This window comes from Telmatherina bonti (assembly GCF_933228915.1).
Source record: "Telmatherina bonti genome assembly, chromosome: 4".
Lineage (NCBI taxonomy): Eukaryota > Metazoa > Chordata > Actinopteri > Atheriniformes > Telmatherinidae > Telmatherina > Telmatherina bonti.
Window position 1 is genome coordinate 28,870,668 of NC_136622.1, and position 24,496 is coordinate 28,895,163.

General features: G+C 39.7%; 2 protein-coding genes across 2 annotated transcripts; both read left to right on the forward strand.

The window, feature by feature from the left end:
• The first annotated feature begins 398 nt into the window (after positions 1 to 398).
• ogfr (opioid growth factor receptor) lies at positions 399 to 6,822 on the forward strand. Its single transcript, XM_079238665.1, has 7 exons — positions 399 to 645; positions 1,096 to 1,161; positions 1,276 to 1,357; positions 1,444 to 1,522; positions 1,698 to 1,764; positions 4,779 to 4,927; positions 5,020 to 6,822. Exons 1-7 carry the CDS (start codon positions 520 to 522, stop codon positions 6,083 to 6,085), a joined length of 1,635 nt encoding a protein of 544 aa, XP_079094791.1. The 5' UTR covers positions 399 to 519; the 3' UTR covers positions 6,086 to 6,822.
• A 979-nt stretch (positions 6,823 to 7,801) lies between these two features.
• col9a3 (collagen, type IX, alpha 3) lies at positions 7,802 to 23,141 on the forward strand (the record flags this gene model as incomplete). Its single annotated transcript, XM_079239833.1, has 32 exons — positions 7,802 to 7,867; positions 8,527 to 8,595; positions 9,883 to 9,918; positions 10,674 to 10,745; positions 10,949 to 11,002; positions 13,017 to 13,052; positions 13,484 to 13,507; positions 13,617 to 13,670; positions 15,846 to 15,899; positions 17,194 to 17,235; positions 17,323 to 17,379; positions 17,469 to 17,522; positions 17,602 to 17,655; positions 17,781 to 17,834; positions 17,950 to 18,003; positions 18,120 to 18,173; positions 18,253 to 18,306; positions 18,391 to 18,444; positions 18,531 to 18,584; positions 18,706 to 18,750; positions 18,841 to 18,894; positions 19,009 to 19,062; positions 19,657 to 19,710; positions 19,818 to 19,889; positions 20,666 to 20,701; positions 20,874 to 20,918; positions 21,419 to 21,451; positions 22,053 to 22,199; positions 22,312 to 22,366; positions 22,452 to 22,634; positions 22,800 to 22,877; positions 22,957 to 23,141. 32 exons carry the CDS (start codon positions 7,802 to 7,804, stop codon positions 23,139 to 23,141), a joined length of 2,037 nt encoding a protein of 678 aa, XP_079095959.1.
• Between the last annotated feature and the right edge of the window lie 1,355 nt (positions 23,142 to 24,496).

Here is a 24,496-nt window from a genome sequence, read left to right on the forward strand (position 1 = left end):
GCTGCTTTTAAAGGAAATCGGAAATTTGAACTTTACATTTAGCCTTTAAATTAAACACTGATTGAGTTCAATACAGTGGAGCAGTGAGTGGGATCAGTCTACTATGGTTACCCCTTCTCCAACACACCTGAATCAAATAAATTACTCGTTACCAGACCGCTGCAGAGTTGAATGACATTCAGTCACTGATATAGGCGTGTTGGAGAAGAGAGGAATCTAAAAGTTGCGGAATAGTAGATCTCGAGGACTGGACTTCGGCACCCCTGCAGTAATAAACAACGCAGCTTTGTGAGACTGTTATTTACGACTTAGCGGGAGTACCTGAAGGCAACGTCATGACTGCAGTCGCCAGCGGTCCGAGCCGCCGCTGCGTTGACGGCAGGCTGGAGAGACGGATGGTCACGTCCGTCCCCGTCTAAACTGAACATGCAAGTCTAACCTGGTCCTTCCTCGGTTATAGTCCTACGTTGGGTTACGTTTCTATTTAGCATTAGCTATTCGTAAAAGTATTGTTTTATAATGGAGGACGACTGTGTTTGTGAGTACGACTCGACCTGGGACACAGAGAGTGATGGAGACGACCCGGCCGGGGAGAGCCAGACCCGGCGGTCCAGTCAAGATAAAAACAAATCCAGTTGGGCTATAGTAGGTTTTATCCCCCTTATTAAACAACTCCATGAAATCATACAACCATACTTTCATTTTGCATTTGGCAAATAATTGTTTTAACCCCGTCAGGCTAGTGCAGAGCTAGCTGTACGCCTCACTGCTGCAGCATTGCTAACTAGCCTAGCTAGCTAGGGTTAGCTTACTTTTGACTTGGCGTCTTAATATGAAGCTTTACAAAAAAAAAACACACGTCCTTTATTATAGATACAATAGGTGATTTAATGTTCTTAGTGAGATCTATTAGCCACACAGTGTTTGTTAAATCGAGAAACGGTATGACAGCTTTCCAGAATGACCAGTTTCAGGACTGTACCTCTAATAATAATGTCGTAAATTGACTGCGATAGATCCAGGATTAGTAAAGTGTTAATATTTTACAATTACTGAAAGATAATTGATGCTGGTTTATGTAATTTATATTTGCAGTGGCATCACACGCCTAGAAACATGAGGGCAGCAAAGGACATGCAGAACTACAGAAGAGGATACCCTGTAAGTTGCAACTAAACACAAAAAAACAAATATCTTACCTTAAAACTCCTACTGGTCACATTATGTCTTTGCTTTATTGTTGTTATTAATTCATTTATTTGATTTATTTTACAGAATTTAACAGATGATGAGTGCTTAGAGGATAAAATGAATAATTTGCAGTTTTATCTCAATAAGTTCCCCTCCGCTCCTGATGGTAAGAGGTTTAAATGTTATTGCAAAAATATTTGGGAATATTTTTGGATGATGTTTTTGTTGGTATAGTCTTTCTTTGTGTCGCAGATATCTATATCGAGTCGTTTCTTAAAGAATGGAAAAGTGACTACAAAAGACTGGAGAGGGTTCACTCGTACATTCAGTGGTATGTTCTGTTTGCTCTTTGTATGGTTGCAGCTTCATCAGGTCAGTACACTCACATTATTTCACTTTGTGGTAAAGGTGCAATTGTTGTTGTTTTTTTTTATAGTCAGGTAATCTGAGTTCAGTCTCATAAGATATTATTTTGGGATTTCTTTTTTTCTCTCTGCCGTTACAAGGTTGTTTCCACTGCGAGAACCGGGTGTTAATTACATGGCCTCAGAACTCACCAAGAAGGAAATTGAGGTACGTCCATCACAGAAAGGCTCGTGTTTCAATGTACACTGCCCCAGATGGTTGTAAATGAGTGTTTTTGCACATCATAAAGGCACACAACAACTTTCCATCAATCAAATCATAATCAAAGATACTTTATTTATCCCTGAGGGGAAATTCACAGTTCAAGGCAGCTCATCCAAGGTTTGACATACAGACATTTATGACAGATTAGCACTATTAGCTTTAAAAGAACACCACCAGTCAAATGTTGGACACACTTTCTCATTAAGTCCAATGAGAAAGTGTGTCCAAACCTTTGACTGGTGGTGTAGCTTTGTAGGAATAAAGATCAGAGACAGAGAGAAAATGTGTGTGTATGCAGGGGGGACAAGTCAGGAATCGAACTTTCAGCTTCTGTGCAACTGCAAACCAGTACAGGCACTTAGCTTGTATGTCCATTTTAATTAATGGGATTTAGTTTTGATTTGGGCTTTGCTTTCATTAAACGCTGCCCAAATAACTAAAATATCCTTGTATCGTTGCAGTTTTTCAGTCTGTATTGTGGTAACAGCTGCTCTGTAGCTTATCTGTATAAGCACATGACCTATTGATGGTGACTGTGTGATAAATTATTTCCAAGTAAACATACAGAGGTTTCAGTCATTTTTTTTTTTTTTTAAATGAACAACTTTTGTTTTAACACACTCAGAAAACAGCTTGGCATCATTTTGCTGATAAAAGCAACTTTCATGCAGTGAGGAGTTGTTCCCAGAGGTGTTTCAGATCCGTCTGGGAATTTCCATCACAGAACTGAAACTAATTTTAATACCTGAAAGTCATGGATGTGATGGTATTAACTCTTAGATTTTCAGAAACTTTTGATATTTTTTTATACAGTTTTGGGGTTAAACTCTTCCCCACATCTATTTCTGAAATGAATAATCCTGTCTGCAAAGCTCTTTTCATGCTGACCAGTTGGCAACTACTGTAACTAGTTGTGATGGTCTATCAAGTATTTTATTAAAAAATTACACAACTTTCTACTCTTGTTGCTTTAGTCCCAGTGTTTTTTAAATCTATTGCTGCCATAACATCCGAAATGAGCCTTTAAACAAAACGTCTGCGCATTGAAATTTGATATTTCTTTGGTACAAGCATGTATTTAAATCATTTTTGGTTAAAAACTTGAAGATATTTGCATCATCGCTGTATTTTACTGCCTTCTTCTCATTTCTGTTACTGTTCAGCAAAAGTGAAATAACACATTCAGAATTTCAGTAGTGTTTAAATCTTTCATTGATAATTTATGGTAAAATGAATGATGTTTTTACTGGAAACGTGTGAAATATTCAAAATATATTTTATGGCTTTTCCAGTGTTGCTATTGTTTTCTGTTATTAGGGCGTGGTTATACAGCGGGTCACATTAGTATCTAACAAGTTACCATTTTTCTCAGTAAATATGTGTAAAGGTGCTACTGATGTATAATTTTCACCAGGTGTCTGTAACAACCAATGCAATCCACACATGCAAAGACATCAAACCTCAGATGTCTGTAAATGAAGTTGTGACAATATGAAAGATGCTTCGTGAAATAAGTTTAATACTTTGTACAAAAGTCTTTGTTGATAATTAGAACTGTGAGGAGAAACGAGTCACATGCATTGCTCAGGTGGGATTTTTGGCTCAGTCTTCCTCTCAAAAGTTTTCAAAACGCGTTCTGTGAACTCAGATTTTTTTGTTCGTTCCATAGATTTTCAATTGGATTCAAGTCTGGTGATTGGCTTGGGCTTTCCAGTAAACCAAGGGACAGTGTCTTTGGTGTTTGTGTGTTTGAAGTCATTGTTTTGCTGAAAAGTCCACCTTCGTTTCATTTTCATCATCCTGGGAGATGCCAGCAGATGTTTTTCAAGAATGTCCCAACACATTAGAGCATCATCATCACCATGTACGTGTGTGCCGTAGTCTTATCACAGGTCCTGCAATATAAAAGGAACGTCAGCTTAATTTTTCAGTCATTTCAAGGGGAACTGACACACAAGTACCACCGTAGTGGTACAGCATGATGATGGTGCACATTATGTAACAAAATGTGTACCCAGGACCTAAATACAGACAAAAACATACTTCCAGCATTCATAAAAAGAGTGCAGGTTAACTTTCAGCAAGATGGCGGGAGTGCAACGTAACTTCTGCAGCTTTTCAAGTCATCTGTTGAAATTTTCTGAATTTTTTTCATCCCACAATACATACCTCAGGCTTAGAAAAATTGATACCAGTCTTTTACAATATCGTGCAGCCCTGCAATCCATTTTTCCATTAATCTTTCCTTCCATTACCTAAAGTTTGTCAGTGCCGTATGCTGAAAAAACAACCCGACACCTCCACACGTCACTGTCAGGATGATGTGCTGCACAACTTCACCTCCAAACACGGAGGCATCCAAACACTTCAGCGTTAGTCTCATCTGACCAGGCTGTGTTCTCCCAGTGTTTTACAGACTTGTCTGCGTGTTGCGCCACAAACAGGCCATGAGGGTTGTTTTCTTTGAAACAATTGTTTGTGCTAAATCCAGGTCATTCTTGGCTCTTGCACAAGTCGTGTGACAGTTCTTTCTAATCCTCTGCCACCTTTTCATCGCCAATTTACGGTGAAATGATGTTCTTTCCACTTCTGGAGTAGGAAAACGGTGCCCACTGCAACATGCAGAGGTTTAGAAACCCTTCCGTTACCAGAGGCATCAGTATGTTTTGCAACAACAAGGTTGCACAGGTCTTGAGAGTTCTCTTTGCTTATACCCATCATGTGTCTCGTGACACCTTTGCAAAGAAACACCATTTTTATTGGCTGACCGTTGGACTGAACAGGCTGAATTTTAATTTGCTCTTCATTTTATTACACTTAATTTATGGACATCGAAGGTTTGATTTGCTTGCATGTGTGGATTGGTTTGGTTGTTACTGTTGAACAATGTGGCGTATTCAATACTTATTTTACTCTGTTCAGTTTACATTTTTATCTGCACTGTTTATGTGAACCAGGCTTTTAAGAAGAATGACGATGCCAAAAAGAGACTGGTAGAGTCCTACGAACTCATGTTGGGCTTTTATGGCATCAGTTTGGTAAACAAAGACACGGGTGAAGTGAAGCGTGCAGACAATTGGAAGGAACGCTTTGGAAACCTGGAGCGGTAAAGTTATTTGTTTTTGGGGTTTTTTTTCTATTTAAAAGTGAATCTTTTAGATATTTTAATATTTACTTTGACTGTCTCATCTCTTGCAGAAATATGCACAATAATCTTCGGATCACTCGGATCCTGAAAAGCCTCGGAGAGCTGGGCTTCGAACACTATCAGGCCCCGCTGGTGCGTTTCTTCCTGGAGGAGACTTTGGTGAAGAAAACCCTGAGCAGCGTCAAACGCAGTGTCCTCGACTATTTCCTGTTCGCTGTGCTGGACAAGCAGAAACGTCAGGAGCTCGTGCGCTATGCTTACCTTCACTTTGAGCCAAAGGACAAGTTTGTGTGGTGTCCCAGAAGGATTCAGAAACAATTCCGAAAGGCAGAGAAAAGATCTGATGCTGCCGGGAATGGAGAAGGAAAGGACGACGTCTGTTTACGTGGTAAAAGCAAAGATGGAGAAGTGGCGGTGCAGCAGAGAGATGAAGGACTGGAGAATGTTGCTAAGGCTCAGAAAGGAACTGATAAAAGTAAAGACAAGAGCAAACAGCCTGAGGAGTCCACCGAGCCAAACGCTGACGCTGAGGTGGTTGGAAATGGAAACGTGGGGGCTGTGTGTAAAGATGAGAATGTGAGAAATGGCAATGACTCTCCAGGTGATGATCCTGAAATGGATCAGTCGCACAGTCCCGACGCTGTGACGACACAGCCCTGTGAAGACAGTCAGCAGCAAGTGTCCACCACCGACCAGAAAGCTGACGTCATGCAAACAGACGGGGACATAGAAATGGAAAATCCACAGAAGAAGAAAGACGATGACGCCGTCCTGCCAAACAACAGCCCTGCTGAGGACTCTGTTAATAGACGGATGGTGGAAAATGCTGCTGCTAGTAAAGCCACAGGTCAGACAAGTCCGTCTGTGCAGACTCCTCTTAAGACTTCAAAACATTCGCCCTCTCCATCTTCTGAAAGGGAGGGCAAAATCCCAAGGACTGATTTCAGCCCAGGGCGCGAAAAAAAGGAGGGAGAAACCTCCCAGGACAAAAGTCCATCCACAAACGGGACGAAAGGTAGCGGCACGGTGGGTGAAGAGACGAATAGGAAACCTCCAGAGGATGACGAAATGGAATTAAACTCCCAGAGTTCAGACCAAAACCAGGAGAATTCATGACTAAACATCGAAACTTGATTGAATTGTAAATTAAGGAAAGATTATGACTGAAGAGACATTCTGAGCCTTATTTCTACTGATACGAAGACAATAATTCTTTTCACTTTGAAGGAGTATTTGAGTTTATTCGCCAAAATATGAGACAGGATGTGACTCAGTTTATAAAAGGCTTAATCGTTTATTTTTTTTGTGAGCTTTCTTTTCCCTTCATTCAAAACAGAGCCCTTGTTGATCACTTTAAGGGTTGGCTAATTTCATTGCTGGTTTTGGTGGGGTTTTTTTTTTTTCTGTTTTTGTTTTTTGTATTTTTTTTTAATTCGATTTGTTGATGAGAAAATGTAGAAAATTACTTGATTTATCCTTTAAGATATGAATGGCAACGACTGTCTGCAGCACTGTTTGTCATGTCATCTAAGGTCTCATCATTTTTTAAATACTTAAGCATTTAAGCATTTTTTTTTGTGTTTGTTGATCTTGCTGTTCAAATAAAGTTAAGGTGGAAAATCCTTTGTCATATTTCAGCCTTGTTGCACGGTTTGAATGCTGTTGTGCAGAGTTGGGAAGCAGACTTCTAAACAGCTGAAAGCCTTGCCAAAAATACAATAAGACTGACTGATTGTATTTTGTGTGTTTTGTATTTGCAGAGATGATAAATCTTTGGCTGTATTTTAAAGTCTGCTGTTTGTTGCTCCTTTTGAATTTGATGCAGTCCATGCAAAAGTTATAAAACAGGTTGATGTATCTTTTTTATATTTGCACTTCATTTTTGCAATTGTTGAAGTTACTGTATGTAATGGTAATAACTTTCTAACTTTTCTCCTCCCCTTAACTGCATACCTGGATGTTCACACAGCAGAATAAAGTTATACTATTTTTGGATTATTGTATGAAAGCGGTCTGCATTTAGCCAAAGTTTGACTGATATTGCTCATTACCATAAATAAGTCTTCAGACAAAGCTGAAGTTGATCCTAAAAGCTTGAGAGGAAAACATGACTTTCTTCTTTTATTCTTCTATTACAAACTGATAAAGTTGGTCTGGAGCTAATTTAATCATATCTTTGAGTTATTTTTCAAAATAAGGTGACAAATAGGCATTTGCTCAAGCATCAAATATGTTTCTTTGGCTCTAGGTTTCTGCATCAGTTACCAAAGTAGGCTGCAGATTTATTTTTGGCACAAATTGAAGCTCAATTCCGTCTAGTTTAACTTTAAAGAGAACCACTTCCATATGAAAATAGCTTTATAATGTGGATAAATTTTGTGATGAAAATGTCAAATTTACCAAGAAAACTGCAAAATAGGCCACAAACTACGTCAGACTGTAAGTTTGAACTGCATTATGGGAAATGTAGGAAAATGTTAATTCATCTTTAGATATTAGTCTAACTTTCTCTCCGATTGGTCAGTTGATATTCCTAACATTCATAGCTCTTCCCCCTTTCTTGGTGTCCGAAATGGATTCCCTCCTGCATACTACCACCTTCACCATCCTCACCCCCTCACCCCTGCGTGCAGCGAACTAGACTGAGTTCAGCCCCTTCGCCTGGAGGCTCGGGTTGATCTGGAAGCAAAGAGAAAGCCATTCAGGGGTTCCGCGCTGTGAGGTGAAGGAAGGCTCCGTCGTGGACGCTGGGGGGGGAACGACACGGGACCTGGAACCGGGGATTTGACCTTTTCCACATAAACTCGGGTTTGTGAGAGGAAGCGAGAGGCCATGGTGCTGTTCTCTGCCCTTTGGGCGCTCCTGCTGTGCCATCTTTTGACATCATCCTCTGCGCAGGTAAGGCTTGCCAAAGCGCGGCATCCCTCATGTTTACAGGTGCCGGAGGCCTGCTTATACATCAGTGGATAATAAAGGCTCATGGTGAACGTGCCATTGCTTCCTTTCATCGCCACTTAAGTCCTGATATTCAGCAGTTTGTGGTCAAACCTGATATTTTCTGTAAATATTCTCTTTTAGTTTGAACACTCCATCATGTGCATTCCTCCTTCTCAGTTTTAAGTCTGTAGAGTTTGTTGGGAGTATTAAAAGTAACTGTGCAGGTGGCCGTATGTTTCACACGAGCTGGTGCAGTCTGCTGCGTTTCCCTGATCCTGTGGAATGCGCAGATTGGAGATCAGTGCGCACAAAGCCACCTCTGTTCCTTTCAGCGGCCCTGACTGAGCGACACTCTGGAGCACATCTGGAAAGTCCTCAGAGAAACGCGTTTATTTTTTAGTGAACACTTTGCTTTGAATGTATTTGTGTTGTTTAAATCTGCTGGAGCCATGCTACTGTGCTGATCATGCGTTTTTACGCACGCGTTCTCTCTGCATGCAGTTGGGATTGCAGTGGCCCATTTCTAAGCATTTTTCCCACGTTCACTTCATAACAAACCTTTCATGATATTTAATGTTTACAAGGGATCCATTTTAAGTTTGGTGCATTGTACTTTGCAGAGGCCAGGCCCCAGAGGTGCCCCTGGGCCACCAGGACCCCCAGGATCACCAGGAAGGGATGGCACAGATGTGAGTTAGCCAGTCACCAACAACTTGTTCACTTGCATGTGGCTGTAAAGCAGATTATTTAAGGTTTATCAATCAACCAGTTGTAGCAGACGAGGATAGAAAGCTGATGATTTAGGTCCTAATTTTTCTTTCAGTGGGTAAAAAACATATTCAGTAGATTACAGATTAGAAATATATTTGTTTATTTGTTTTTCTCCTTGGATTCTATAGCTAGGAAGACTCATCCCTGGCTGTGTTTTTATTGTTGGATTTTAATGTTTGATTCCATGTTAAGCATCTTAAACGTTTTGCTGATACAGAATCATTGCTGAAACATCAGCCTGACTCCTCTCACAGCTCCTCCTACAACTATGGAATTGTCATTTATGGAGACTTGGGCAGGGTTTAAGTGTGCTGAGTGAAGATTATTTGGAAAAACCGTCTAATTACAAATACATTTTCCTTTAAAGATTTCATACATAAAATTAGGGAACCGTTTTCAACTTTAGGCAATCATATTGATCAACATGTATGCATCTTGTCAATAACAACAACCATCATATTGTGAAATGTACAACGCTCTATTATTTCAGGGTTTCTGGAGGTGTTTTTAAATGGAAAAACTACATGATAAGATTATATTTGCACAGTTTCAAGTGGAAATTGAATAATGAAGTAGCTAATTGACAAGAAAAACTTTAGTAACATAGTTGACAGCTTTCCTGTTTTTTTCAACAACAACAAAAAAAGTAATACTAAAAGGATAAAAATAAATAAATAAATCTTAGAAATGTTCTTTATATATACCAGAAAGCTTGAGGCCCTTTTCGTTGTGGATATTTTTGTGACTCCAGTAACGTTCAGGCACACAGAGGGTCCATTCATACATTCCCCAGCTCTGTGAGACCATCTAGAGTTTCAGTTCGCACCTCCTCCCTGCACCTTTACCCCTACCCCTCCTACTGCACTTCTCCCCAAACCAAACGGAGGCTTTTATCATGCGTCCAGTCTACTTGGATCAGTTTAGGGCTGTTTGTTCTTCCCCATTCACAGCGGAAGCCAAACACTGCATTTGGTGAAGCAGCTCATACACACATTGTTTCAGATATTCAGGAATTTGAATCAGGATGTCGCATCACTTCATCTGTAATTAGACTTTTAGACTGTTTAAAATGTTCCAGCTGTGATATTTTTAAAATGATTTTATGATATATGTATGTATGTGCATGTGTGATTTTTAAGATGAACAACCTTATTAACACTGAGAATAAATGAAGGCTATGTTATTCATTTTCATCTCATTAACAGGGGAAACCTGGACCTGCTGGACTGCCTGGCAAAGCTGTAAGTTTACCAACTAGTGTATGAGAAAACATCAAGGGAATCACAGTCTCTGGATCGCCATCCATTTCAGTTTGGCACTTCTTAAAGAAAGCCTAAGGGCTGAAAGACTGATCATTAAAGCAAAATACTAATTTTACCATGGTTGCATGAATGCAACATGTACCAGGAAAGACTGGTTTGGTTACTGCAAATGCCATTACGGTGAGGCATAATGCAAAGAAAAATAACCGCCCCCACATAAATGTTTTGCTAATTATCTACTGATTAGAAAAATGAGAAATGATTAGAGAAATATTATGCAAGGAGGAAATTATCAATAAAATAAATAAAAATAATTTTAAATGAGACAAACCCAGATTAAAAAAAAAATACATACAACATACAGAAAGAGTGGCTTCCAGCCATCAGGAATATGAAAAGGAGAATTAGTTGGTCTCACACACACACACACACACACACACACACACACACACACACCGCTGCAAGAACCACTCTCCAGTTATATTAGTCTCATTAAAGGCTTCTCCATAGAGGAGTTTGGTACCAACACACAAAAGTCTTTCCAGTAATGAGACAAAAATGTCCTGACCTCAAACACTCATTGAGAAAAAGGAACATTTCCAAAATCCAGAGAGTACCGAGCAGGGGTTTGTTTTGTTCATGTGGTGACCTGAAGATGTTTCACTTTTGAAAAGTAAAGATTTTCCCTCCCTCTTGGGTTGATCCCCTTCTTCTTCTCTTCTGCATCTTTGTAGGGTCCCAAAGGAAAAGCTGGAATACCAGGATTACCAGGAAAACCAGGCCTGCCAGGACTTCCAGGGATCGATGTGAGTGTCCACACAGTTGGTTCCTAAATCAAAGCAACACAATTCCTTTTTTATTTTTATTATTATTATTATTATCACTATTTGATTTGGATTTTTGGTGCCCAAACTGCATATACTTGATGCTGTGAAGCTGGAAATGATGAGTTAGACATTATTTATAATAATACCAGAGGATAAGATTTTGATGTCACCTTCCTCTTCAGGGTTTGACTGGTCCTGATGGTCCTGCTGGCAGAGATGGACCTCCAGGAGAAGCAGTAAGTGTGTTTTGAGCTTTTAAACTTTCAGAAATGCTGAGGATACATTCACTAATGCACTGATTGGATTTGGCAGCCTCCAAGCTACTTCACACTCCTCTGCATCAGTAGGTGAAGTCAGCCTCCCGCACATGAACATGGATTGATACAAACTTTCCTAAGTCAGATTCTGATTCGTGCAGCTCTTTCAGAACCTCTAACGGACACAAGGCCAGAGATTTGTATGTCAGCTTTAATTTGTCAAGTTGGCTCAACAGCATGGTTGTGGATATTTTTAATGAGGGATCAGAATGAGGTTTGTTCCTGCCGCTTTCTAATCCGGCCTGGAATGCGCACTACTTTTCCACCAGTCTGCAAGATCGTAGAAGTTGTGATTGCTGTTCCCAATGCAGATAAGTTGTATTCTTTGAGTGACAGAGAATTGAAATGTGCAACATCAAACCTGCAGAAGGATTCTTGATAATCAAGACTTTCATCTTACACAAATCATGGAATGTATGAAAGAATAAAGTCGATAGAAAGCCATAGATTAGCCTACCCAATTAGGAGGCTTGCATGTGCTCATGTCAGTAATTAGACAGATAAAGACACTGTTATGGTTAGCTGGGAATGCTGAGGAGTAAAAGAAAAAAAGTTCTAGCCTGGGACAAAGCATAAACTAACATTCAGCTCAGTAAGTCAGATATACAGGATCCACAATCTGGTGTCACAGTAAAACACAACAGCCATTGTTTTTATGCAGATGAGCAGAAAAAGACACAGATGGCACATATTTCCACCACTGCAGCCTCCAAGCTTCTAAATGTGGACTTTTTCTCATTTTGGATTACATCAACATTTACTTTGTGATAGTGTTATGATTTGACAACCAACAACGTTGGCTCACACACAGGCCCCTCACATCTCTTTGTTTATGATTTGTACTCCACAATCCACTGATGTGCATTTTGCATGCTGAGGAATGTGGTGAATAGGTGCCACGTCACTGTGTTAGGTGCTTGTTTGAAGTTTTTTGTTTTTTTACATCACCCTTTAGAAAAAAAACAAATACAGCTGGGAGGGGACAAACACTGTCATGCCTCTTATGACCTACTGACTTATTGGTCCCATTATCTTTATTTTTCACAATATATTGATATGACATTATTTTTCTTTAAACAACTCTTGAAATCCTAAAAAAATTATTATAAATGATTTTTATTCATGTGTATATATTTTAACACATGTGCACGCTAAGATGAGTAGTAGCTCACAATTAAATGCAGAAAAAGAATCATTAAGTCATAAATATTGCTGCAATTTTGCAAAGAACTTCCTGCTCCAACATTTCAGAAATGCAAACTGAAAATGCACTTTTTTTAAAAGATGGACAGATGCAACTGCGTTACATATCAGTTTATATGTGACAGTTCAAATGCACATGTGGTTGAAATTGATCCATCTCTGACAGGAACAGCTTGTATGTTAAAAAAAAGCTTCGGAAAGGAAATTAAGAAAACCACATATCAGCTTTATGCAAAATATTGCCAGGTTCTCACATGACACTAAGTGCCTGGGATTGTTCTGGGACTTACATATGTGTAAAGTGTTTATGTGTGGAAATTTGATTTTTTTAAAAACCCATCAAGACATTGTCTTATGTCGGGACATCTGTGGATGTAGCAGGATAATGTCAGACCTCATTCTGAATAACTTACGAAAGTATTGCTGCATAGAAGCTCTGTGTGATGCTTGTTTGATCTGCCTCCTACTGAGTATATATAATTAGTTTTCAAACCATTAAACACGCGAGAAGTTGGACAGTGGAGAAAAATTATTTCTTTTGTAGCTACTTTTGTCTGTTAAATAAAGTTTTTTTTAAAAATGACCAATTATAGATTTTAGTTGTCGAGCTTCCTTATTTTCCCAGAAACAAGTTAAGTAATTTACAGTCATTGACTATTTTGCCATGGGTTATGTTGGGTTTTTTTTTTGCATTGCTTGCCTTATTATGCTTTTGTCTTGCTGTCAACAGGGTGAACCAGGACCTCCAGGGCCACCTGGGACTCCTGTAAGTAATGCCGCTAACTATGTTGGCCCTTCACACATCAAGTCACACAGATACACAGCTGCTTGACTTCTCGTCATTTCTTCACTCAAATATCTGTTTCACTGGCCTGAGTGGCTCAAAGTAACTTAAATATTTGATCTTATAATATTTAAGACAACTGGTGACATCACAGCCAGCTTTCCTTTCACCGGCTGGACAAATCGTTTTGAACAAACTCAGGGAGTCTCTGTTGACGTTAAAACAATGAAGATTCAGTTGTACTTGCCAGGATAACGTAATGTGATGAATGGAAAGTGAACATCCAGGTGCAGAATATGACTTGCTGGAAACTTTCAGTCAACAACCTGCAGTGTAACACCACATGATTGTTTCTAACTCCCAGAATCCTCTTGGTGTTTGTGACTTAATTTGCCTTCCTGTGTCTTTCGTAGGGCAGAGGGAGACCAGGAGCTTCTGTGAGTACACTTCAGTTTGCTTATTTGTACCCTCTGAGTGTATGTTTTTTGTTCTTTGATGGAGTCCAGATACTGCGCACCAAGTGGTTCATTTGGTTTTTGTTTTTAGGGACTACCTGGAACCAATGGGTTGCCAGGCGGAGTCGGACCTCAGGGTCCAGCGGTAAGTATCTGTAGCATGTCTTCAGTTCAGACTGACTTCCTGTCAAAAAAAAAAATTAAATTTCATTCACTAATTCACAGAGTCATTGTCTTTTCAATTCAATTCAATTCAATTCAATTCAATTCAATTCAATTCAATTCAATTCAATTCAATTCAAATCAATTCAATTCAATTCAATTCAATTCAACTTTATTTATATAGCGTCAAATCACAATAATGCCATCTCAAGACACTTTACAGACAGGAAAAACTACATAATGAAAGCCAATTCATAATAGCATATATAAGGAAACCAACAGATTGACTTGGAGGATCCAACTCAATTTGCTGCTTCAATATGCTGAAATCTTTTCTGATTTCAGCATATAAAACTTATCCCCCACATGTTATATCTGTTGGAACGTGTTACGTGTGCACCGTCACCTGCAGCCGTTATACTGCAATGCAGCAGATGCAGTAACAGTAACCTGTACAATGTTCTACTAAACCACATTTGCTGTAGCAAGAGGGCAAGAACAACCATCAAAGGAGAGCGACACAATTGCTAAAAGACAGTGTTTATATTGATAGTGGGTCGCAAGCTTTTTGGATTTTATTCAGTTCATGAGTGAAGAATTCTGCTTCTAAAGACCCTACAGGATTTTCAGCAGTGATGGGATTAGTTTAGCGACCGTTTGGACACGTTAATGATACTGTTATAATAGTCTGGAAATAACTGAAGTATTATAAAATTGTACCCTCAATTATGTGTTAAAAAGAAGCTAATTAGGTGTTATCTGTTAAAGTGACTGATTAGTTCTCTGAGCAGGTGTTTAAAGTGTCTGCAGTACATCCTTCCTAACACCTGATTAACTTTTAATCTATGGTGTCGCACATAAGTGCACAGCATTTAAAATCTCATTTAGCATGAAAATACAGCTTGAGCTGTAAAACGCTGAGCTTCCCATATTTCAACCCCACATTTTACTTCCAGCTGAACATAACATATGTTAAGGGTTAAGCCACTTGTTTAAACTGAGACATTTCAGGTAAAATATTGACTTTTTTTTTATATGTAATGTAATGTTTAAAACAAGTTGGACAAGGGGGAACATAAAGTTTACAATGTAATGGCACAAATCAGAAACAGCTGGAGGAGCGTTTGATAACTAATTAGGTTGATTGGTAACATGTAATGGGTTATGACAGGGTGTAAAGGAGCATTTCAGAGAGGCAGAGCCTCTCCCATGTAAAGATGGGCCGAGGTTCAACAATCTGAGATAAATGGGATCTAGAAATCATGGAGAAAAATGTTTCTCAACATAAAGCTGTGTTGACTTTATTTCTTCCACATCTGTAGTGTAGAATATCGTCAAAAGCTGAAGAAAACCAGGAAGAATATCACACAGGATACGCAGGACAAATTCAGGTTAAAGCCCAAAAAAAGAAGAAGTTAAATGTGAGCATGATGCAGAGATGCTGCCATCTTCTCTGCACTGAAACTTATTTACAATGGTTGGAGGCAAAGTGGAAACTGTTCTGTGGTCATATGACTCGCATTTGGATGAAGAAGAGTACAGGGGTGCTGAACTGGCTTGCCTGCACTCCAGATCTTTTATAAAAACTCTGGCAACAGAGACCCTCAAACTGCTGAGCTGCTAGAATCCTGCCTCACACCATAATGGGTCAACAAGTCTCTCCTAAAACTTCTCTCCTCCCAGATGCTCACATATAGTTGTTAAAACATAACAACATCATCCTGTCCGGACTTTTTAAAAAAGATTTAATGCTTCCATCAAATTCAAAATGAGTTCATATTTTCACTTTCCACATCTTATATAGTTGTTTTGTTTTTTTTTTTGTACACATTGTTCCAAGTTTTTCTTATTTTTTAAGTTGGATTGTGACATTCTATCATCACCGATAAATGTGAGGGAGACTCTACTGCAGATACATCCCACCATACAGAGAGCATTTAACATCAGTTACTGTAACAGAGACTTTAGAGAAAAGATTAACCTCAGATATGACTGTTTCCTAAGTGTCCACATCTGACTGCAGTTAGCGACAACAGACAACTTCTTGTAAATGAAACCAGATAGAAATAAAAACATCCTGAACCAAGATTAAATGTCATATTTTATAGTAAAGTGCTGAAGACATTTCCAATATCTGTGCTTTTATTTCTGTTCTCAGGGTCCTGAGGGTCTTTCGGGACTGCCTGGACCTCCCGGCCCTGATGGACCTCCAGTAAGTGCACTTAAACTGGTCCTGATATTAATCTTTGTCTTTATATTTTGCTTCTAAAAGTTGTTCAGGCTTCCTGAGGATCTTTCATGCTTTCTTTTTAAACCATTGGCTGCTTTTTTTTTTCTTTTTTTTTTTTACTTATTTTTAGTCTTGTTCTTGCAACTCACCATATTTAAGAAATAGTTTGTTTGTTTTTTTTGCTTAGTTAAGCCTTTATCAGGCAAGTGACTATTTTCGATCACTTTGTTTTGTTCCATTTTCAGCATAAAACTTTTTTTTTAAATGTAACAACAGAATGGAGGTCTTGGTACATACCAGAAGGACACTTTTAGGTTAAAAATTCTCATTTCAAGGTATTTCATTGAGTGCCCTATAAAGGGTTAAGCCACTTCTCAAAATGACCAATGAACAGTTTGAGCACATGGGCACATGACTTGAAGGCTTAACTTGTGCTGTGTTTGCACATTACAGATAACTAAGAAACTCCTCAAATTACCACTCAGAGTCTTTGTTACAAGCAGCCAGTCACAAAGACTGTTTTCCCATTTTTTTAATGTATTTATGAAAGGGGGGGTAAAGATGACCCGAAAAAGAGCTTTTAGATGAACATGAGGGATATTTCAGCACTAAGTTCAGTTTTTTTTATTTGAAATATATGAGGAAACTGGACAAGTAGAGGTGAAGTGACAGGTTTGAAAAAAATCCAGAAGTTGCAGGTCTGAAAGCAAAAAAATCTAGAAAAGACCTGACACCGGAGCTGAGATTCTGTGGCCTTTCAATCGATTTGTTTGTTTACTGAAGCCTTGTCAAATGTGGTCGCCATGGTAGGGAGGCTGTAAAGAACCCATCATTAAGGGAAACAAGACTGAGGAATGCCAAATAACTTTAGAAACTGGGTTAAAACTCCGTGACAACAGGGTTTATGGAATGACCCCTGGAGATGGAAGCTCTAATGTAGAGCTTTGAAATGTTCTCTGTGAATCCTGGAAAACTATTCCTGAAAGTGAAGAAGTAACGAGAAAGCCTACGTAAGAGGGTTCAGCTTGAGCTGAAGAATAAAGGCGACCGCATCAAATAGCAAATTAAGATTGTACTTTTTCTGTTTTTGTATCCATTTCCCAGGTTTCCTGGCAATATTTAAAGAAATTAGTTTTGGTTCAAGTCTTTTGCACCGTACCACATCATCACAGAGCTGATACAGCATATAGCTTGCATGGTACAGTCAGTCTCTTGTTGAGAAGGAATCAAATCATTTGTCATTATTAAAATGAGGTGTGATTTCTCCCTCTGTCAGGGGCTTCCTGGCAGCCTTCAAGATCTAAGCGGAGACCTTCTGGTAAGATGTGACCTTTTGTAACTAAAGATGTGTTTTCTACGTGCATCGACTGCAGAGTCCTCAATGTTTTGTCTTTGTCCTCTGCAGTGTCCTGCAATCTGTCCCCCTGGTCCCCCTGGTGCTCCTGGGATGCCAGGATTCAAGGTAAAGAGTCTTCCTCATGGCTCTTTTATTTTCTATCTTTTTGTGTCATGTGTCCCAACTCATTTCTCTGTGTGTGTGTGTTCATGTAGGGACACACTGGACACAAAGGAGACAAGGGAGAGGTTGGAAAAGATGGAGAGAAGGTGAGATGTGGTGGAAATATTGATTTTTTTTATCCTACGTACCTGATTATGATTCAAGCGTGTTGTTCTGTATTTCTAGGGGGACCCTGGCCCACCAGGACCAGCAGGTATTCCTGGTACAGTGGGTCTGCAGGTAAGATCCATGAACAAACTGTCCTTTTATGAAAGTTAAAAAAAAAACTTCGAACATTTATTAAAATTCTTACATTCTGTTTAAGTTTGGAAATGCCTTCAGATTACATTTATGTTTTGTTTCAGGGCCCACGCGGTCTGAGAGGTTTACAAGGCCCGATGGGACCTGTAGGCGACAGAGTAAGCAACATTCAGGATCAATCCAAACTGCTTTACTTTTGTTACCCCTCGCTGTGCGGACACCTCAATTTATCTTGGGATTTTTTACTTAACCTCATCCTCTGCTTGTCTCCAGGGCTTCCCGGGTTTCAGAGGCAAGCCGGGCATTGCCGGCATCATTGGAAAGACAGTGAGTCTCTCCTTGTTTGTTCCGCATTTGTCATGAAAACTGTTTGGTAGTTGGCTGCTGGAATGGATGGCCGATCCCATCGACGAATAGCTGTGTGTTTCATCTGATGTTTCCAGGGTGATACTGGAGAAAAAGGACCACAGGGATTCAAAGGACCCAAAGGAGAAATTGTAAGTCAAAATCTTGAGCTTTAATTGGTTGAGGATACGCGGATGTGCTTAAATGGAACTCTTATATGTCTATTAACAGGGTAAAATTGGTCCCAAGGGAGCTCCTGGGGGAGCAGGACCCAAAGGGGAGCCTGTGAGTTCATATGTGCGAAAACATAAATGTTTATTCAATATCAAATCTTCGAACTATGAGGGTGATATTTGATTTCTTGGACAGGGTATTCCTGGCAGAGATGGCAAGGACGGAACGCCAGGGTTGGATGGGGAGAAGGTAGACTGAGCGAACCTCAGCGTAAGTTGTGAGTCCACTGGGTGAGCTGCGTTGTGTCACAGTCAGTGTTGTCTTTCTGCTGACAGGGCGATCCTGGGCGCCATGGAGTAGTAGGAGAAAAAGGACCAAATGGACTTCCTGTTAGTACAGATACACCAATTTTCCATTCAGTCACAATTTCCCAGTGATATTCTGCAAATTATGGTGGACACCTCATGTCTCACCATCATCATACAACTTCTGTATCTTAACTTCTTTTAGGGTCTGCAAGGAAAGGCCGGGGCAAAGGGGTCCAAAGGACAAGTTGTAAGTTATAAAATAAATTAGACACGACTGAAAACGAAGACTAAAAAGAACACAAAAAGCAGCTACAATCACTCCTCACTCCTTCTACAGGGTGATCCAGGGAAGGCTGGGGAGAGAGGACCCTCTGGAGAGCCAGGTATTCCTGTATGTATCTGATGGGATTATTGGTGAGAGGTAAAAGCCTCTCTGATGCATCACTTCAGCCAACATGCCTGCTGTCTAAGACTTCCTGATTTGTTTACAATGTTGTCTCTTCAGGGTGAGATCGGTGTCCCAGGAGAGAGGGGTATAGCAGGTCCCAGAGGAGTAGCAGTAAGTTCATCATTACTCTAAAAGTAAGGATTAGTCATAGATAACCAGCAAATATGGAGCTGCAAGGCTAGCATCTACAAAAAGAGGTGCTAAAAGGTCATACTAGCACCCTATTTCTAGCACTTTATGCTGCAAAAATAGCATATTTAAGTAAGAAAAGAAATGAAAGATGTATCTTTCTATGCATATAAATGCACAGCAGTGTGGAGGCTATGACATTAAACTGAACAAGCAGGATGATAAACTACTGTTCTTCATATTTAATTACATTCTACAAAAGTAGCTTGAGTATCCACTCTGACACAACAGCTTGTTAGTGTGGATTTGAGTAGTAACAGATATACCTGCAAGGATGAAAGCTAAGATTCATGAAGAAAGATTTCTTTAATAATGATCACATCCTGCAGGAAATGTGTGTATGTGGAGTGTGTAAAAATAGCACTACACAATGTCATCACACATAGGACTGCAAATCATATCACATAATAACAGCATCCATTGGCTCAGCTGTAAACCCAAGAAGAGGCACTTGACAACATCTGATGTGGTATCTTGCCTGCAGTGGAATCACATGGCAATGTCTCGTTCCAACAGGGAGGCATTGGACCAGCTGGCAATCCTGGGCCCCAAGGGGTGAAAGGCTTCCAGGTCAGCTGCATGAAATCACAAAAAATTGTTTTTTTCTTTTCCTTTTTTAAAATAATTGTTGGAATTTTTAGTGAGTTTACTGGCTATGTGTGTGTTGCGTGCTGCAGGGAGTTAAAGGCGCTTTGGGGGATCCAGGCCTTCCAGGCCCAACGGGGCTACGTGGAGAGTTTGGTGACAGGGTGAGTCTTCATGTGCTGAAATATCAGTTCAACAATAGTACAATATAGGGCTCCAGCTCATGGTTATTTACATTTTTAATTATTAATCATTTTTATTTAATTTTATTATATTGTTAATAATAAAAAAAATAAAAAAAACATTTATTAATAATAATAAAACATTATATATATATATATATATATATATATATATATATATATATATATATATATATATATATATATATATATGTATATATATGTATGTATATATATATATATATATATATATATATATATATATATGAATATATATATATATTCATATATATATACATACATATATATATACATATATATATTTATTACTAATAATAATGATAAATTCTGAAATCCTGAACTAATAATTTTTTTCTCAGCAACAGTTCAAAAAGAACTTACACTCAGTTAAAGGAAATGGTGAACAAAATAAGTCATATTTCCACACAGACACTATATGGATTATGTGTGTTTATGGAGGGGTGGAATGGGAGGGGTATGTCAATAACCAGGGCAGCCCTCCCCATTTTCATCTGTATAAACACAGAGTACAGGCAGGAGAGTACACAGACACAAAACGTCCTCCTGTTCGGAACCAGTGGACAGAACAAAGCCAGCCTTTATGCCAGTCCTCGTCCCCCTCAACCACCTCGCTTACCTTTACCCCCCTCCCCACCCACACACTCCCCATTCCTTCTCCCACACATCTCTCTCACTCCTTTTAACTCACTGTATGTGTTTTATTTTCACCCTTGTAGGGTCCAGTTGGAGCTTCTGGAGCGAAGGGAGACATGGCAAGTCAATATTCATAATTTCTCTCTCGTCCTGGAATTATCATTACCACACCTGCTCTCACATTTTGCTCTCATTTACACGGTCAAATTTATGTTTCTTTATCTTTAGATAAATCTAGCTGCACATTATTTTGACAACTAGTCAAGTAATTCAGATCTTGTGTCATTTCAGGGCGTGGCAGGAAGTGATGGTTTACCAGGAGAAAACGGAGAGCCTGTGAGTATGTTGCAGCATTTGTGTGCTTTATGCCCCGAATCCAAAAGGCAGTGCTTGTTACATAAAAGCCAGATAGTTACACCACAGTATCCAGTGTATTTCTGTTGTTACCACTGGCTGAGAGATGCTAGAAATGTCGTTTCACAATTCACAATTTCCAATGTTATGGTGTGAAATGGGGCCCCTGGAACACTCTGGGCCCAGTGGCCTGTGCACTTTTAAGCCGGCCCTGCTGGAAGTAATGCAGAATGGCTTTAGAAGTCGACTACAGAGTCCTGACTTGATTAGTACTTGATCTTACTGTTTAGCTCTTTCATTGTCTTGCATGAGTCTTACTTTAACCCTCTGCTCTAATTTTGTTCGATGTTAATACAGCTCTTGAACTTTTAAACAACATTAAAATGTGTAAAAGTAGCCTGCAGTTGATTATTGCACTGCAAAACACTTGTCAAATCAAATCACTTTTACATGCTAACCTAAAACTATGTCCTAATTTTCAGGGTCCTTTCGGTCCAGTTGGACAAAAAGGCGAGGTAAGATGTTCCATCCCGCTTTACTGTCTTTCCTCTGTAATATTTCATGCACAGATCCTTACCCCTGAAGCCAGCTCACTAAATAGTTTGTGTGCCAAACTTAGATCAGATGTTATAAGCAGGTGGAATTATCAGCACAAGTTTGCTCCGGACTCCATCACTCAGCAGTAAAAAGTGGTGCCTCAGTCTTCGCTGTTGTGCACTTGTCAGAGTAACTGCACATGATTCAGCCTCACATTCCAGGTTTAACAGGATTAATTAGCGAAAGGCACGGCAGCTTTAGCTTTATCGGCCTGTTTGTTGCCATCGCCACAAGGGAAGGACTAGTTGCACTAAGCCACAGCAGTTTCTGTAATTAGAGGCAGCGCTAATGAGCCTCACTCTCCATGTCTCATTTACTGTTTGCTGTGCTCGTTGGAGTAATTATTAAGCAACAAGATGCCATATGGATCCTCCCCCACAGTGTCTCAACAGACCCGGTTTGTTCCTCAGTTGGTGTTTAATCAGTGATTACGTTTAATGGTTTTTGCTCTAGTTTGGGCAAAAATTGTTTTTGTAAAACTTATTGGGATTTTAAATCCATCCTTCTTGTTGACTGTAGTCCGGGAAGCGAGGTGAACTGGGGCCGAAGGGTGTAACAGGTCCACAAGGAGAGCTCGGGGCAAGAGGGCCTCCAGGAAAACCAGGACCAATGGGCTTCCAAGGTGAACAGGGTCTGCCAGGAATCGCAGGAAAGACAGGTGTTCCTGTGAGTATAAAGTCTGGCCAAACAGATTAAACGATTCAAGTGTGTTTTTCTCATGTTTTTGGTTTTTTTTTTTAAATAAAGTCATGCTTCAGACATTTCTTCTGTTTATCAGGGCAAACTGGTGAGTGAGCAGCACATCAGAGAGCTCTGTGGTTCAATGATTGATGGTGAGCGTCTTAATCTTTCTCCATCTGCGATTCACTCCTCAAAGAAACGTTGAGAAGGATCCCTCTGGTGTCTTCTGTCATGCAGATCAGATGGCACAGCTGGCTGCTAACCTGAGAAGACCTCTGGCACCTGGAATGGTGGGACGCCCTGGCGCTCCTGGATCTCCAGGACAGCCGGGAAGTTCTGGCTCGATTGGCCATCCAGGTGCCCGTGGACCACCAGGGTATAGAGGCCTGCCAGGAGAACTTGGAGATCCAGGTCCCAGAGGTATAATGAATAACATCAGTTCCAATTTTTTATACCTTTTTTTTTATTATTTAATGATGATAATGCAACAAAATTAAAAAGATGATATTCTAGTCTAAAAAACTACAGTAAACTTCTAAAAGACCACAGAGTGAAGCTAAATACAGGTTTCTGTCTTCATAACAGGTGATGTTGGTGAGCAAGGTGATAAGGGACCTACTGGCAAAGCCATTGACGGGCCCCAAGGAGACCAAGGAAACCAAGGTATGTGGCAGGCATTATTCCAACTTCAACCATACTCATGAAATCCATTTCTAAAACTTATCTCAAATATTCCCAACAGGTCTTCCAGGAGTACCTGGAATAGTCAAAGATGGTCGCGATGGGTCCCCAGGAGATCCAGGTGAGCCTGGAGAGCCAGGCAGGGTAGGTAGGACTGGGCACCAGGGACCTCCTGGGATCTGTGATACATCAGCCTGCCAGGGACCATCGGTTGCAGGGAAATCCTCCAACCCCAAAAACCATTAAGCATGACTCCCCTGCAGCCTGGTGTCCCCCCACACAGACACGGGGGGGGGGGGGGGGAGGAGAGGGATATGTGCATGAAAGAAGAGAGTGATCACAACAAAAAAAAATCTTCTTTATTTAATTATACATATCCCAAGATGGGAAGAGTAACATCAGCAGGTGTGATGCTTTGAACGGAATGGAGGAAGCAATTGAGAGACAAAAACAAGAAGAACAAAATCCACAAAACCCAGGTGACATCTGGAAAAAATGGACAGAGGAGTGGAAAACATCTGCATTGATCCCAATACCATCGCATAACAAGACTTGACTTACAACTGGAATGCATAACGTGTCGTTTGTGTGTAAAAACTTTATACATAGCGTGTCTGTGCCCCCTTTACCTACGGTTAACATCCTCATGGCAGACAGCACACTACCAACAGCTCCGTCTCTGAAGTGAATGTGTGTGTATCACGGCCCTTGGATCAAGCACAGGTGTTACATCAACATACAAGCTTACATTGTAAAATATGGAAATAAGTGCCAGAGGCAAAAAAAACCCAAAAAACTGAGTCGAGGAGCTGTGTATGTACTGTAAAAGCAATAAAAAAAACAAAACAGATAAATAATGCCCAGAAAATGTGTAGATGAATACAAAAACTCTTTTGATAGTCATATTTTTTACAGCTTGTTTTCTGTTTTTGTTTTAACATGTGAAGTGGATTCTGTACATTTGAGAATCACAAACAGAACAAAACTTGTGGATGCATAAATAAGACGTAAAATACATCAAGTTTAAAAAGATTAGAAGTTTGTTTTTTTTGTTTTTTGAATCAAATTTTTCAAGGTTATTTTTTTCCAACTTGCAATGACCACATCCACTATGTATTTCCGGTGCTGTAAACTATTAAATATACATGACTTTAAATACTATTTATTTTTTGTGGGTGACTGTTGTATGTACAGTAAGATGCTACAGCGACATGTTGTAAGAAAGAACAAATAAAGCCACTTTTCAGTAAAAACATTACTCTTCTCTACACATCAAATGAACAGCGCACCTCAGAAGAGTCAAATAATCTGAATTGCAAATATTTTTCTCGATTTACTCCAAACATAAAGAAAAGCTGCAGGAATGCAGTGAGCTTAAGAACGTTCTGCAGAGAAAACTTCCTAAAACATCGTGGACATTTACATCAGATCTGTTATAAAAGATGCAAATATTACTCAACTAATATGGTTGAAGAACAGAAGTCAGACCATTTCATCTCAGCTGTTTCTCAAAGGGAAACAGCGCCACCTGTCTGTGCAACCTTTTCTCCTAAACTGCCTTTTGTATCCACCAGAAAAATACTCCAATTCAAATAATTGCT

Excerpts from the sequence above, each read along its gene's own strand:
- ogfr (XM_079238665.1), top strand. The coding sequence starts at position 520 with ATGGAGGACGACTGTGTTTGTGAGTACGACTCGACCTGGGACACAGAG. Across the intron at positions 1,765-4,778 it reads TCACCAAGAAGGAAATTGAG|GCTTTTAAGAAGAATGACGA; the intron begins GTACGTCCATCA and ends TATGTGAACCAG. Across the intron at positions 4,928-5,019 it reads CGCTTTGGAAACCTGGAGCG|AAATATGCACAATAATCTTC; the intron begins GTAAAGTTATTT and ends CATCTCTTGCAG.